Raw genomic sequence first — 14654 nt, 5'->3', positions numbered from 1 at the left:
TTAAAAAAATCCCTGCACCTTTTTGAAGACCTCTAAAAGAACAAATTCTACTAATGACATTGGTGGAAGAAGTTAGGATGTCCCGGAAATGGACAAATTCTTCCCAAATAAGGAAATAGGCCGGGAAAAGGTTGGGGACATGGCGTCTCAGGGCCCCACAACCAGCAGGTCCCACAGCCAGGCCTCCAGGCAGAGGGGACACATTTGTCGCCGAGATGATGCCCGGGAGGCGCAGAGGAGGGAAGGGGCTGTGCCGGCAGTCGGGGCGGAGTCCCGCGTGCGCCAGAGCACCCTGGGGGCAGGGGCGGGGCTGGGGCTGGGTGAGGGTGGGCCATGCCCCAGCAGGGCTGTGGGGACAGATGTTCCCTTCGTTCACCAATCATCTGTATTCTCCTTCGGCGTGAAGTATCTTCTGATAAAAAGTGAAAAACAAGACTGGGCGGTGGCTCACGCCTGTGCTCCCAGCACTCTGGGAGGGTCGCTTGAGCCCAGGAGTTCGAGACCCGCCTGGGCAACACAGAGAGATCCCATCTCTACAAAAAGTTTTTTAAAACAATTAGCCCGGCGTGGTGGCGCCTGTGGTCCCAGCTACTCAGGTGTAAACAGAGCTTGTGACGCTTTACCAGGTCCCAGTCTATGCTGCGGAAGAACGCGTGGGACTTGATGTCGGAAAATCCGGTCTGTGGCCGGCAGCCAAGCCTCTCTTTGGGGTCCTGGGGGTTAGAGGTCAAATAAGGACAAGTCAGCCCTGAGCAAAGCAGCCCCCGACCCTGGCATGCTCAGCGGGAGACCCCCAGCTGCTCTGACCCCCGAGGGCTCTGACGCTCCGTGCTTCCCCACTGTTAGCTGCTTCATTCGCAACTTCTCATCATTTTATTTGGTTAAGTACGAATAAAAATGGACGCTTCGCAGGATGCAGGGCTCAAATGTCAAAGCAGAAACTGAAACCTGCTCTGGGTTGGTGGCAGCTGACAGCCTCCGCCCCACCAGCACCGTGAAGACAGAGCACGTGCAGCCGCAAAGGAGACACCTCGTCACCACGGCTGGAAATGTACCTTGTTTAAAAATCCCTTCAAAACGTGGGAGGCTTTGACGGACAGGAATCGGGGTATCCGGATGGGCTTCTCCAGGATAACTGCAAGGACGGGAGCCCGGTGAGCCTGGCGGCCCGTCGCGCCCCTTCCCACACCCCAGCAAGATCCGTAAACCGAGGCCCGCGGAGTCCTCCCTGGGTGGTGGCACGTGTGTGCCCACGCGTGAGCCGACAGCCCCCCCCAGCCCTGCCATCACGGGTGCACGGCGCCCCTGCACACCGGCCACCAGGGGGCGTCGCGGGGACCACCTGCCTCCCTGGACCCCAGCGTCCCAGCGGAACCCGCACCACACGCAGGTGTCTGGTGCTTCTGGGGGGCGGCGGGGCAGGGGGGTTGGTAACTGGCCGAGCACAGCCCCGCCCAGGGCTCCAGGTGTGCCCCTGGCCAGGGCACAGGAGAGTGTGGACTAGGTCCTCTTTCCCCGAGACCCCGGTGAGGGGACGTGCAGTCGCCCCACCCACCGCCGTCCTCCCAGCCGCGCGCCCCTGAGAGCCGGGGTGCGGGACGGGTCTGCACAGAGGAACGGCCCAGCTGTGCTTCCCGCAGCGCTGCACGTACCGACCTGGGGACCCCGTCCGCACCCTCTTAGAGGGACGGAGACACACCTCCCAGGCGAGGAGGCCCCGAACGCAGACCGGGCCACGCACCTTGGAAAAGGTAGTCCTCCGTGTTCATGTCGGGGTTGTCGGTGATGATGTCGAAGGGGGAGCGTCCCGCCATCATCTCAAACATGAGCACCCCCAGCGCCCACCAGTCCACGCTGAACCCTGGGGAGAACACGGCCGTCAGGCCAGGCGGGCGGCCACGTGGGCTGCGGTTCGCTTTGACACGGGTCAGCGTGGGTGTGCTCCGCACAGCGGGCAGCAGGGACCCAGGGTGAGTTTGTGTCGCCCACCCCGCGCCCCCTCCCTGGGCGGCCTGGCGTCCCTCCGCCTCCCGGGGACTTGTCTTTTCCTCTCCCGGCTGCAGAACTGTTTTCACGTTAAGCTGTCGACCTCTGCGTAGGTGTCCCAGCGTGTCCCTGGGCCTCTAGTTCTGTCTGGGGCATCTCTGTCCACACACAGGCGTAAAATACCGACCCCGCCGGTGACTGTCCTTCCTCACACCTGCTTTCACATAACTAAGCTTGAAAAAACTTCTGCACAGCAAAGACACTGTCCTGTGTTTTCCTGTACTTTCACCCTTCTGGGTTTTTTCCCATTCAAATAGTCAATCTGTTAGGATTGCATCTTAGTGCATGGGGGAGTAGGAGACTCCGACTTCAGTTTTTTTATTTTTAAATATGAAGGGGTGGGCGGTTGTGCAGAGGGGTGCTCAGTTTCTTGTTTGTTTTTGTTGAGACAGGGTCTCACTCTGCCGCCCTGGCTGAAGTGCAGTGGCGTCATCACAGCTCACTGCAGCCTCCAACTCCTGGGCTCAAGTCAGCCTCCCGCCTTGGCCTCCCGTAGCTGGGGCTTACAGGCGCCACCACACCTGGCTGGTCTTTTTGGTAGAGACGGGCTCTCACTCTTGCTCAGGCTGGTCTCGAACTCCTGAGCTCAAGCGATCCTCCTGCCTCAGCCTCCCGAGTAGCTGGGACTACAGGCGTGAGCCACCATGCCCGGCTAATTTTTTCTATATATTTTTAGTTGTCCAGCTAATTTCTTTCTATTTCTCAGTAGAGACGGGGTCTCGCTCTTGGTTAGGCTGGCCTCAAACTCCTGAGCTCAAGCGATCCTCCCGCCTCGGCCTCCCAGAGTGCTGGGATGACAGGCGTGAGCCACCGTGCCCGGCCCTGACTTCGGTTTTGCTCTAGCTCGTCCATCAGCCTGCTCCTCACCGCGTCCCCATCCCGGGCTGGGCTCTGGACTTTCTTGCCGACCACCAGCCTTCTCTGGCCGCAGGGTGACGTCCATCGAGCAGCTTCCCAGGAGCCCAGTTATTGGGGGGGGGGGCCCTGCCCACGCTGCCAGCCCCAACCCCATGTTAATGGCAAAGAAACCGTGTGAAACATTTGAAGGCACGTTTATGAGGAAACGTGTTCATTGGAAACACTAGGATGCAAAAGTGCCTGGGTGTGCGCAAAGACACGTGCAACACAGGAACACGTGTGCACAGCACAATGCGCGCATGCACACGCGTGCAGCACACACACACAGATGCACACTGTGTCCCGTTGTTGTTTCACGGCCAGAGCAGGGAGAGGAGCAGAACCGCCCTCCAGCGTTCCTGGGTGCTCTCCGGGCCGCGGGGCCCCGGCTGTCTTTGCCGTCTGCACCTTTCCTCCTCCCTGCCCTGCGGCTCCGTGACAACGGGAGCCCTGTCCAGCGTCCTGCACCAGGACACACGCGAGGGGACACGGGAGGACCGCGCGGGTTCTAGCGAGGGTCTGGGGACAAGGTGGGAGCGTGTGTGTCACTTCTGGGTGTGAGACAGTCAAGAGCCGCCCTCCCTGCTGCCGGCTGGGCCCCGGCAGGTCCCCCTCCCTCCTGCCCCCGCTCCGAGGGGCCGGGCTGCATCCCACCCTCGCTGCCCCGCGCGCCACGTGGCCCCCACCCTGCCCGCGCGGCAGTGCTCACCGTACTCCTCTCCCCGCAGGATTTCAGGCGCGATGTAATTTGGGGTTCCACAGAAGGTGCTCGTCGTGTCCCCGGGGCCCAGGCCTTCCTGTGGGGACAGAGCTGCCAGGAGGGCGGGAATCACGCAGACACGACCCGGCAGAGGGAGGGTGTGCCTGAGAAAGCTGACCGGGCAGCTCAAGGGAGAGGTGCCTCCTGCGCCCACCCTGGCGTCCGGGCGGCCGCGGCGCTGTCTGACCGTGACCGCGGGAGGGCGCGGCGCTCACCTTGCACATGCCATAGTCCGTCAGCTTGATGTGCCCGTCGGCATCCAGGAGGACGTTGTCCAGCTTCAGGTCGCGGTAGATGATCCCTCTCTCGTGCAGGAAGTTGAGGGCGATGCAGATCTCAGCCGCGTAGAACCTGGGGGCAGGTGACACCCCGCGTCAGCAGAGCGCAGCAAGGGGCCGCGTGGGGCTCCTCCAGCCGCCAGCCCCTCCCACAGACCCGGTGTCCTCGAGGACAAGGCACAGGGTTTAAAACTCGAGTGTGTGGGCCGCAGGACACAGACAGACGCTTGGCGTCACTAGTCAGAGGGAAACGCAGACAGAGCTACAAGGAGACACCCAGGACGGCGGCTGCTGTCACAACAGGAACGAGGCGCCGCCGGACGTGGGGAGAGGACCCCGGGCACTGCCGGGGATGTGGAACGTGCAGCCCCTGCGGAGAACGGCACCGCTGTTCTTCCGGAAAACCAAACAGAACTGTGGCCCAGCCATTCCCCGACCGGGGGTCCGTCCAAAAGCGCTGAAGCAGGTCTCTGGAGATGATCCATGCGCCTGCTCGGAGCCGCGCTGTTCACGACGGCCAGAGGTGGGCACAGCCCCATGTCCACCAAGGGACGGATGGTAAACGGGCTGTCACTCAGCCTAACAAGGAAGGAAACGCTGACACCTGCTAAGCACGGGTGGCCCTTGAGGACACGGCGCTCAGTGACATCAGCTGGACACAAAGGACGGCTACAGCACGAGTCCCCACACACGAGGTCCTCAGGGCGGCCAGATCCACAGAGCCGGGAAGTAGCGTGGTGGGTGCGGGGCGGGGGGTGGTTGGTGTTTCAGGGGACAGTTTCACTGGAGGAAGGCGGAGAGTTCTGGAGGTGGCGGCGGTGACGGCTGCACACCAACGTGGATGTGCTGAATGCCACCGAACTGTGCGCTTGAAGGTGGTTAAAATGCCAAGTTTGGCGATGTATTTTCCCACAATTAAAAAAAATCAAATGTGTGGGTGGTGTGCTATTTTTCATTTATGGCACCCAGCAGTCCCGGCTCCGACCCGGCCCAACTCCCACCTGGCCAGGACCCACCTGTCCCAGCTCCCACCTGACCTGGCACCCACCTGTCCCAGCTCCCACCTGGCCCAGCACCCACTTGTCCCGGCACCCACCTGTCCTGGCATCCACATGGCCCAGCATCCTCCAGTCCCATGTCCCTCTTGTCCTGGCACCCACCTGGCTAGGACCCACCTGTGCTAGCTCCCACCTGACCTGGCTCACACCTGTCCCAGCTCCCACCTGACCAGTACCCACCAGTCCCTGCTTCCACCTGTCCCGGCTTCCACCTGTCCTGGCACCCACCTGTCCCGGCTCCCACCTGTCCCAGCATCCACCAGTCCCAGTTCCCACCTGTCCCGGCACCCACCTGTCCTGGCACCCATCTGTCCCAGCTCCCACCTGGCCAGTACTCACCAGTCCTCGCTTTCACCTGTCCCGGCTCCCACCTGTCCCGGCTCCCACCTGTCTGGCACCCACCTGGCTAGGACCCACCAGTCCCAGCTCCCACCTGTCCTGGCTCCCACCTATCCCAGATCCCATCTGTCCTGGCTAGCTCCTCACCTGGCATGCTCCTCTGGGAGCTTCCTCTGTCTCTGCATGTGGAACATGAGGTCCCCGCCGTTGACGTACTCTATGACCAGGAACAACCTGGGCAGGACAGAGGGGATCACAGGATGAAATCACCGCAGAGTCAACCTCGCTCGGACAGGAGCGTGCCATGGGCAGCCTTTGGGAGCTGGCACCTCCCCAGGAAGTGCTCCTCCCTCTCGCAGAGGCCTGGATGGGGCAAAGAGCTGCAGGGCCCCCCAGCGGCAGAGAGGGATCACATGGTGACACAGTCCAGCAGACGACAGCCTCTCGGCCGTGTGTCCAGGCGGACCCCAGGGAGGGACGCGTGGGGGGCCCAGGAGTGAAGGTGGCGTCTGTCTCCAGGTGAGGGCAGAGGGGTGGGGCCGGGGCACAGCTGACCAGAGCTGCCACGGGCTGGACCCCTGAGGAGACAGAGCGAGCTGGGGGGAGTCCGCGTCGGAGCCCGACCTCCAGGACCCAGACCGCGCCAGCGTGGGGACGGCACTGCAGGCTGGAGGGGCCTCCCTCCCGATTTGGCCACGGTGCGTCTGAGATGCCGGCCAGCCCTCCAAGTGGGCACGCTGAGGGGGCTGCTGGGATCAGGCGTGACGTGGTGTCCAGAGTTCATCACCGTGACCGCGGCGTAAGGAACCGAGATCCAGTGACGTCTCCGGGACCACGCACAGGCCCGTCACATCTCAAGACAATCGACCGTGCGGTTTCTTTTACTAATAAGATCTTTCCCACACTTAATGAGATTCCATTTTCAAAATTAAATTCACACACAATTTTCCAGAAATCCCCTGCTGAGGGCACCTGGCGGGTCTTTAGGTCAAGGCCCTTCTGGCGCCTGAGTTGTTCGTTTGCCTCTGAAACGTCAGCGCTCAGGGGCGTGGGGAGGACACGGGCACGGGCACGAGATCCACGCGTGTCTCCAGTTCCCTGCACGAGCTCTGGCTGCCAAAGTCCGACCTGGGCCTCTGACATGCCGGCTCGCCGCTGGTGCGTGCCCGTCCGTGCCCCGCCGTCCCTGAGCTCCCGAAAGGAAGCCGGGGAGGGCAGAGGCCAACTCCACAAGCAGTGAAATGGCTGCGAATCACCCAAGAGGCTTTCAGGTACGCGCTGAGACTGGAAGCGACTCCCGAACACACACACAGAAGCCAGAGCACAGGCCCTGAGCACCCGTGAGCAGCCCGCCGTTTCCACTTGGCACCACCCGGCGCACTGGGGGCAGGGCGGGTGCGCCTTCACTCATCTCCCTGCCTCCGAAGGACGCGCTTTGGAAAGCTCCAGTAACCTTGCCCGGCACTGCTGCTTGGTTTGTAAACCAGGAGTTCTCGCAGCTGGACGCGGCCTCGCTCGTGCGGGGAGCAGCCGCGCAGAGCCCGGCCACGAGCAGGCGTGCAGGGAACCGTTCTGCGCACATCCAGCCTTCGCACGAGGAAGTTCTGCGAAAGTCGTCTGATCCGTGCAGGACACCTAGCACCTAAAAATTACTCAAAAAGGTTTTTAAAAAGTATTTATTTAAAACTCTTAGAGTGACATCAAAACATAAGACTTACGTCTTTTGCTGCCATCGGGAATCGCGCACCCCAGGGTTGCTCCGACAGCCCCGTGAGGTGCTCCCGGGAAAGGCCCCGGGGCCTCAGGATCCGTCTCCGCTTTACCCGATAATGGATTTTTATACCGGGGACAAAGGCGGTGCCATTTCCAGAGAAAGAGAAGAGATGCACCAGCTCTGGAGGAAAGCATGGACAGGAAGCCTTAGGAAGCTGAAAAACTTCAAGGAGACAGGAAAACCCTGGAGAAGGAGACGCAGAGGCAGTTTGCTTTTTCTGTCTAGACGAAAGCTGCACGCGAGCTTCAGCGAGAGCCGTTTCTGCACTGGCGGTCTGGGCCCGAGGCGACCTGCGGGTCAGCCAGAACGTATTTAATCTGCAACGTCCTTGCGCCCAAGCTGCAGTGACTGTGGAGGACTTTTTTCCTTCGCTAAAGCAGCCGTGTCCCTCCGGATTTTTTCTTTTTGTCTACAGAGTACATCTTAATACCACTTTCGCGTTTCTTCACGGCAAAACTCCAACGCCACAGCCTGGTCCCGGTCCCTCTGGAGTGTGACTCAGGGCGAGCCGGCCGCTGTGACAAAACACTCAGATGTCCGTGGCAGAGCACGGCCAGGTTCACCCCTCTTCTCGCGCGGGCACCCTCCCTGCAGCGGTTCCACGCTGGGATTCTCCCGCCTCAGGCCTCCGCTGCCTCTTCCCGCCGGGGCGGCCCCACCGCGGTCAGAGCTACCCCGGGAGGCTGGGGGTGCGAGTGGCAAGTGTTGTGGGGGCTTGGGCTGCCCCCACCCCTCACCCACACGCTCTCCGCACCGAGTAGGGGGAAGACAGTCCTGGGGTGTCCTCGATACGTAATAAAATATGCTAAAATTAGTAAAAACCAACAAAAACATCCGTCGATGACAACCAAAGAGAAAGGTGCACAATCAAGGCAAGACCCAGGTCCTGACCCGCCACGCCCGGCACCCCAGAGGGACGGGGGCAGGGGACCCCCGTGCAGGGAGGGCCGGGGCTCAGAGGGAGGAGGGACAGTGCCTGTGGCCGGAGGACTCCCACGAAGCGCCCGGGAAGGAGCTGGGCCTGGGCTTTCCCCTCGGTGCCGCTGACCCGGTCGCACAACACACCCGCCCCGCCCGGGCGCAGGGCCACCGACGGCAGGGCCACAGGGCACTGGGAATCGAGAAGCGTGACGTAACCTGGAGCTGCCACGTGGGCCACCACCGTTTGTGCTCACGGTTTTATTAGGACACTGCCGTGCACACTTCCTTATACATTGTCTGCGGCTGCTTTTGCGCCAGAACGAGCCATCGCCACGGAGACCGTGTGGCCCACGAAGGTGAAAATGTTTTCTCTCTGGCCCTTTAAGAAGAAGTTTGCTGAGCGCTGGTGTAAGCAGTGACAGCAACAAGGACCACACTAGCAGTGTTCACGGCCCTCTGTGGGTCAGGGGCCGACTGGGCCCGTCCCGGCATTCACTCATCTAATCCAACAGCATGAAGTACGTGCTAGCGTTTCCCCTATTTTACAGATGGGGAAACCGAGGCACAGGGAGGCTAAATAGCCTTTTCAGGGTCACACGGCTACTGGCTAATAAGACCCAACACCAGGCGGCCTGAGTGAATCCAGAACCCACACCTGTAAACCCAACCGGGTTTGTCGCCATGTGACAGCGGTGGCCCCACAGATGATGGGGCCCCAGAGGAAATCGGTGGGAGGCAGGAGCCAAGGAGTCAGCCCGAGAGACGGTGCTCGGAGCAGAGACAGGGCAGAGGACAGAGGACAGGACGGAGGTGAGACGCAGAGGCTGAGGCCCCAGGGGACGGCCTGAGGACGGAAGCACTGTCACTACAGGGCGTGGCCAGAAACCAGATTCCCCGCCCTGAGAAAGCTGCAGGGACGTTAAGGCACAGAGAAGGACGCTCACAGGTAAGAAACGGTGACGAAGCTGACCCAATAGAAGGGTCTTTTTTTTTTTTTTTTTGAGACAGGGTCTCACTCTGTCACCCAGGCTAGAGCGCAGTGGCATCATCATAGCTCACAGCAGCCTCCAATTCCTGGCCTCAAGTGATCCTCCTGCCTCGGCCTCCCAGAGTGCTGGGATTACAGGCCTGAGCCACCGCGCCTGACCCCAATAGAAGGATATATTGTCTGAAGAAATCTTCCAGTGGGGAGGGGGGTGGGCTGGCCTGGGATTTCTCCGTGGAGGGTAAATGCCGGAACACGCACGTGAAACACCCGTGACCCTTTGAGGACAAGCATGACGGGGGAGGGGGCCGAGTGTGCAGGCGTCCGCCCTGCACACGCCCCAGTCAGGGAGCACTGCCTGGCAACAAAACTGACACCTTAGGAGGAAGCAGCACGGCGAAGCCGCTACGGGAGGGCCGGGTGAGGAGGTCACCGCCTGGCAAACGGAAGGAGCGGCACCAACAAGACCGGGAGGCAGAGGCAGAGGCGGCCGCCCTCCAGCAGCGTCGCAGGGGGTCCCGCCGAGAGAATTCCATGCTCTTTAGGACGCTCCAGGGAGCTAAGAATCAGGAAAAACGTAAAATCCAATAAACGCTGCACGAGAGACACTACAGACCAATCAAACACCAACACGTCTGGTGACGTCTGAAAATTCTAGGTTCCCTCGGCGTCTGCTTTGACCATAGTTCGACTTTCTCACGCGGAAGCAGGGCTGTCACCTGGACAGTTTCCAGTTCTACACCCCTCCCCCACGCAGCTCCGCAACTGGGGGCCGCTCCAGACACCTGCCTTATGCAGCTGCTCCCTGGGGACCACCTCCCTCGGGGACAGCTGGCTGCAGCCACGTGGGCCGGGCAGACCTGCTGCAGTGGCCCCTCGGTCACAGTGGGGCCCACGGAGCTGGAGCCTGATGCTCCAGACCCACCGTTAGAGCTCCCTCAGGAAGCCTGTTTGGGTAACACCCGGGACCAATGGCGGGGTTGGCCCACGGGTCCCCCTCTCTCTCCACGGCTCCTCCAGGTGTGCCGTGCACCCCCAGGGCCTGTGACAAAATCCTTATTTCCGTCGTGCAGCTCTCCTGGCCATTGCAGGGCGCTGCCGGCCTAAAGGTCCCACACGGAAACAGTACGAATATCAAAAAAACAGCCCTAAATAAAATATCAGCAAACCGAATTCGAAAGCACATTAACAGAATAACGCAGCAGGACGTGGTTCTCCCCAGGAAGTCAAGGACAGTTCGATACCAGGAACCACACTGCGGTGACCCACGTGTGTCAGGAGCCCCGAGGGTGAAAACCTAAAGCTCAGCTCCACCGACGGTGAAGAGGCCTTTGGAGAAGCCTGATGCTCTTTCTGGACAGTAAACGGAACCAGACGTCCCTTCCTCAACAGGACACGCCACGCCCGTGTGGCAACTGCTGGCGCATTTCCTCTTAGCCCCACGCTGCCTCTCAGCCTTTCTGGAACCTTCTCCCAGTGGCTGGGCATCCACAAGCTTCACTGCCCAGGGCCTCTGCCAGCGGAAGGCATCCTAGGAGACCAGGTGACCGGGCCCCAGAATTGGGAGGGGACAGTCTCCGGCTCCAACAGCTCAGCAGGGGCAGCTCCTCCCAGGCCTTCGGCCCTGGCAGAGGGACACCACTACAGCGAGCCCGGAGACCCCGTCCCCGCTGTCCCCTTCCCCCAGTGGCCCACCCAACACCACTGCAGCCGCATAGGGTTCTGCTTTCCTGGCAGGGCCCGACTCAGGCACAGTGGCCAGCACTGTGCTCACGGTGTGACGAGGACAGAGCGGTCACCCCAAATGGGGTAGGTGCCACCCACAGAGGGACATCAACAGGCACCAGGACCGGCATGGACGGGGGTGGGGTAACATTATTCCTCTTTGAAGACGTCGTCCCCGTCCATCCACAATCCTGAGAAAACCACCTGAAAATTACTACAAGGAAGAACTCACGACGCCACGGGGCACGGAATTAAGACGCCGAAACCAAGCTGCTCGTGCTAGATGCTACGCCGGAAGAAAAGACCCATTTGTAATGGAAACAAAAGAAAGTCCTCAGCATGAAATCAACAAGGAACTAAAACCCACACGAAGCGGACGTTAGTCTCCTGCAGGACGACAAGGTGAGCCACACTCGCGGGTGGAAGGTCCGGCGTCACCAGGATGTCAGCTGCCCCAGGTAACCTGTACGGTTATGAATCCCGGTGAGAACTCCAGTTTTTTTTTCTTTCCAGAGCTAACAGGCTGATTCTAAGGTCCACGTGGAGAATAAACGTGAAAGAAGGAAAAACAGCCGGATGGTGACGCTGCCTGCCCAGGACGGGGCTGCGGAGCAGTCGTTCCCCCCGGGGCTTCTCCGCAGGCTGGGATGGGGTGAAGTTTTTGAAAGGAGGCCATTATTCTACGTGGTTTCTGATGTCATTGAATGTTGGCAAAGGCCTCATTTCAGGACGGGTCCTGAAAGTTACTTCAATGACAGGGGCCCCGGGTGATTCCAGGCCCCCAGGCCCCACCCCCCAGCAAGCCGCTGTCCAGGGAACAGCACAGCGCGCGGCCGCGGGGGCCTTCCCGTCTGGACGCAGAGGGAGGCACGTGCCTGTCCCCGCTCGCTATCAGGGAAGCCCAGGTCTGGCGCCGGAGCCACCGCATCCTGGCGTGACGGCCCGAGGACACTGACCCGGGCAGAGTGAGCTCCGCATACGGCAGCAGGCGCCTGCCCGTCAGGAACAAACAACAAACCACTTCCACTCCATGTCCTAGTGGGGTCCCACGTGTGTGACACGCCCCGGTGGCAGAAGGACACGGCCCCAGGCTCTGGTCTGTGGACAGAAGCTGTGTCTCAAAGGCCCCCACCGTTCGGAGCCTGGGGGTGACTCACCAGCGGCTGTCCACGGCGGAATACCCGCATTTGACGAAAAAGTAAACAAGCCCCCAAGCTCCTGCCACGGCCCTCGGTGAGTCACGCTCGCCCTGGAAGACCCTCCTCCCCACCGACACCCTCGCTGGGGCCCAGCCCGAGCACTGTGCTCAGAGACACCGGGTTTGGGACGGCATTTAGCCATCTCAGGCAACCCAGATGAAAACTGAGCAACATCAGGGCCTTTGAAACGTCACCATCTGTCGGGAAAACAAAGGCTGAGGTGCCGGCCCTGCGCCGCTGCCAGGTGTCAGTCAGCTTCTGCTTTCTATTCAGGGTTCCCACGGTGACTCGAACAAACGTGTGCATTTTGGAAGGGTCGTGACTCGTGTTCTCAAAGAGGAAGGGACCTGCCCTTCCCGGGGCCGCCAGACGGTTCCTACCCGAGTTTGTGGTGTCTGAGCTCTGTGAGTCCCTTCCCCCCTACCAGAGGCCACGTGGGAACCTGGTTTCCCTCCCACCCCCTTGGTTCTCTGTCCCGAGCAGCCCCACATCCCCACCACCCACCGTGGCATCTCTGCCCCAGGCCCCCAGCACCCTCTGGTCCCCCAGGCCAGGCCGACCCCACCCCAGGGTCATCGGGCTGGCACTGTCCCGCACCCCCAGGGACCAGGACTCCCAGCATCGGGGACCTGAACCCCCCCGGCACACCCCAAGGTCCCCTCCAGGCTGTGACTGGCCCGAGGGTCCGTCTGGTTTCCGGTGCTGAGACCCCACTGCTCACACCCAGACCCGAAGCTGCCTGCCCCCTGGGCGCTGGGCGCTTGCGACAGCCCCGAGCTGTCTTCACCGTGGACCCCCGTTGCTGAGAGCCCCCCAGGGCCTCTGCGTCCTTGGGGTGCTGGCTGTGCCCCTTCAATGCCCCTGAGGCCTTCGGGTCCCACCCTCGTCCTTCCCCAGCACACAGGGTGCCCTGCCCTGGAAGCTCCTCCTCTGTCCTTCCTGCACGACTGTCCCCAGGAGAAGCCCTCGGGCCGGGCCCCTCCGCCCCGGTCCCAGCCCTGGCCCCGGCTCCCTCTGCACGCGTTCCCACGACGCAGGCTGGTGCACACGCGCTCTGCTCCCCGCAGTCCCTCCGCGGACACCGCGCCTGCAGTGCTGGCGACCGGTTGCGGGGAAGTCACTTTCGGCTGTATCAGTAAAGCTGTCTCCCTCTCCAGAGACGGCGTACAGAGGATGACGCACGAAGAATCGGCCGGATTAAGTGGCATTTACTCTCTATTAACAGAAGCCACTCTGAGCCAAGAAGAACTTCCTCCAGGGTCTATGTCGGCACGCGGCCTGCGACGCGTCCGTGAGCCAGCACAGGTGTGTGTTGGTGCATTCCACGGGCTAAGTGCGCATTTGGTGCGTGTGAGTGTGAAATATCAATAATAAACTGAGGCAAACAGTAAGAGGTTTTGTTTTAGATCAGCAAGTCGACGACAGGATTTTAACGGCAATCTGCTCATCTACCGTCTGAGATCAGGCCAAAGTGAGAAAAATGTCCCCAGGCGACAATTTAAGGTGGTGGAGGGGTGGGGGAAAGCTAAAAATAGTAATATCAGCTAATTTTGGCCATTGTTTGGAAAAGTTGGGCAGTCTGTGTAGACACGGGGTGCAGTTTGTCCATAAAACAGATGTTTGTTTCATATTAAAACATCACTGTACGCCACTCACGTGCGCAGCATGATACTGACATTGAGCTGCAAAATTCGGGAATTCCACGTGGCCGCGCGGTGAACGTGGACCATGGCCAGGCACTGCCGGGTCAGGGGAGGGAAGAAGAATCCTTACTGTTCCCCGTGCAGAGGCCCCTTTGTGACAACCAAGCCCCTGTGGACGCTCACCGCTTTATTTACCGCATTTCCCCGCGGGCTGCCAGGGAGCCATGGCACTGCCTGGACTTATTCGGTTTCCTGCTGTACGGGATCCGGCTGGGAGTCAGGACGTGGGACACTCATCTGGCCCCTAGCACCAGGCCCATGGCAAAGCCTCAGGGTGACAGTTTCAGCGAGAAACCAATGAGCCAAGAGAAAGTCCTCATAAAACCCGCAGTTACCTCCCCCAGCCAGGGAGGAGCGGCCACGCGCCCAGCACACCCGCCTGGCAGAGGTTCCTTTGGAACCCAGGTCGGGCCGCCGCCGCCCAGATCCCCACAGCAGGACGTGCTGGCGCCGTGTTGAATTTCACAGCTTTGCTCCGCCTGGGTGTCCCTGGGTGTCCCGGTGGCTGTGCCTGTCAAACCTCTGCAGAGCTGGGGAGGATTCTGGGCAGTTGTAACAGCCGCCCGATTCCGACCGAGGCGGCTGCAGTTCTTACAGCCTTCGGGGCTCGCACACAACACTAGCGGTTTATCTGTTCAAAGACTCATCACCAACAAGAAGAAAGGCCCTCACAGTTAGCAGACTGCTGTGAGCCGGGCCTTGCTGTAAGCATTTTGGTGTCCTGATTTACTAATTCCCACAGCAACCCTACGGGCTGGACGTCCAGGGAGGAAGCCGGGGCGCTGAGGGCCACGCTGGGCAAGGACGCTTCCGCTGTCGGGAAACCGCAAAAGCCTTGGTGCCGCCTGGCACGCGCTCTTCTCAGTCACCTGTTTCTCTGGGGCCTCCCACGGTCTCTCAGATACCATCCAACTCTCAGATACACAACTGACAGCAACACTAACAATGCGTGTCTGCGAACAAGCAAAA

General features: G+C 60.8%; 1 protein-coding gene across 1 annotated transcript in view; it reads right to left on the bottom strand.

Moving 5' to 3' along the window:
* Positions 1–14654, bottom strand: part of PRKCZ (protein kinase C, zeta) — a 118793-nt gene that overhangs the window by 2124 nt on the left and 102015 nt on the right. The window contains exons 11-16 of the mRNA XM_012657518.1: positions 5526–5612; positions 3919–4054; positions 3653–3740; positions 1742–1861; positions 1056–1135; positions 624–713 (exon numbers count right to left, since the gene is read on the bottom strand). Coding sequence (XP_012512972.1) covers positions 624–713; positions 1056–1135; positions 1742–1861; positions 3653–3740; positions 3919–4054; positions 5526–5612 — 601 coding nt within the window. The remainder of the gene's footprint in view (positions 1–623; positions 714–1055; positions 1136–1741; positions 1862–3652; positions 3741–3918; positions 4055–5525; positions 5613–14654) is intronic.

The sequence above is a fragment of the Propithecus coquereli genome, unplaced genomic scaffold (assembly GCF_000956105.1).
Source record: "Propithecus coquereli isolate 6110/MARCELLA unplaced genomic scaffold, Pcoq_1.0 Scaffold544, whole genome shotgun sequence".
In the NCBI taxonomy this organism is placed as follows: domain Eukaryota; kingdom Metazoa; phylum Chordata; class Mammalia; order Primates; family Indriidae; genus Propithecus; species Propithecus coquereli.
Note: the sequence above shows the minus strand (reverse complement) of the source record. Positions and strands in the feature narration are given on the sequence as shown.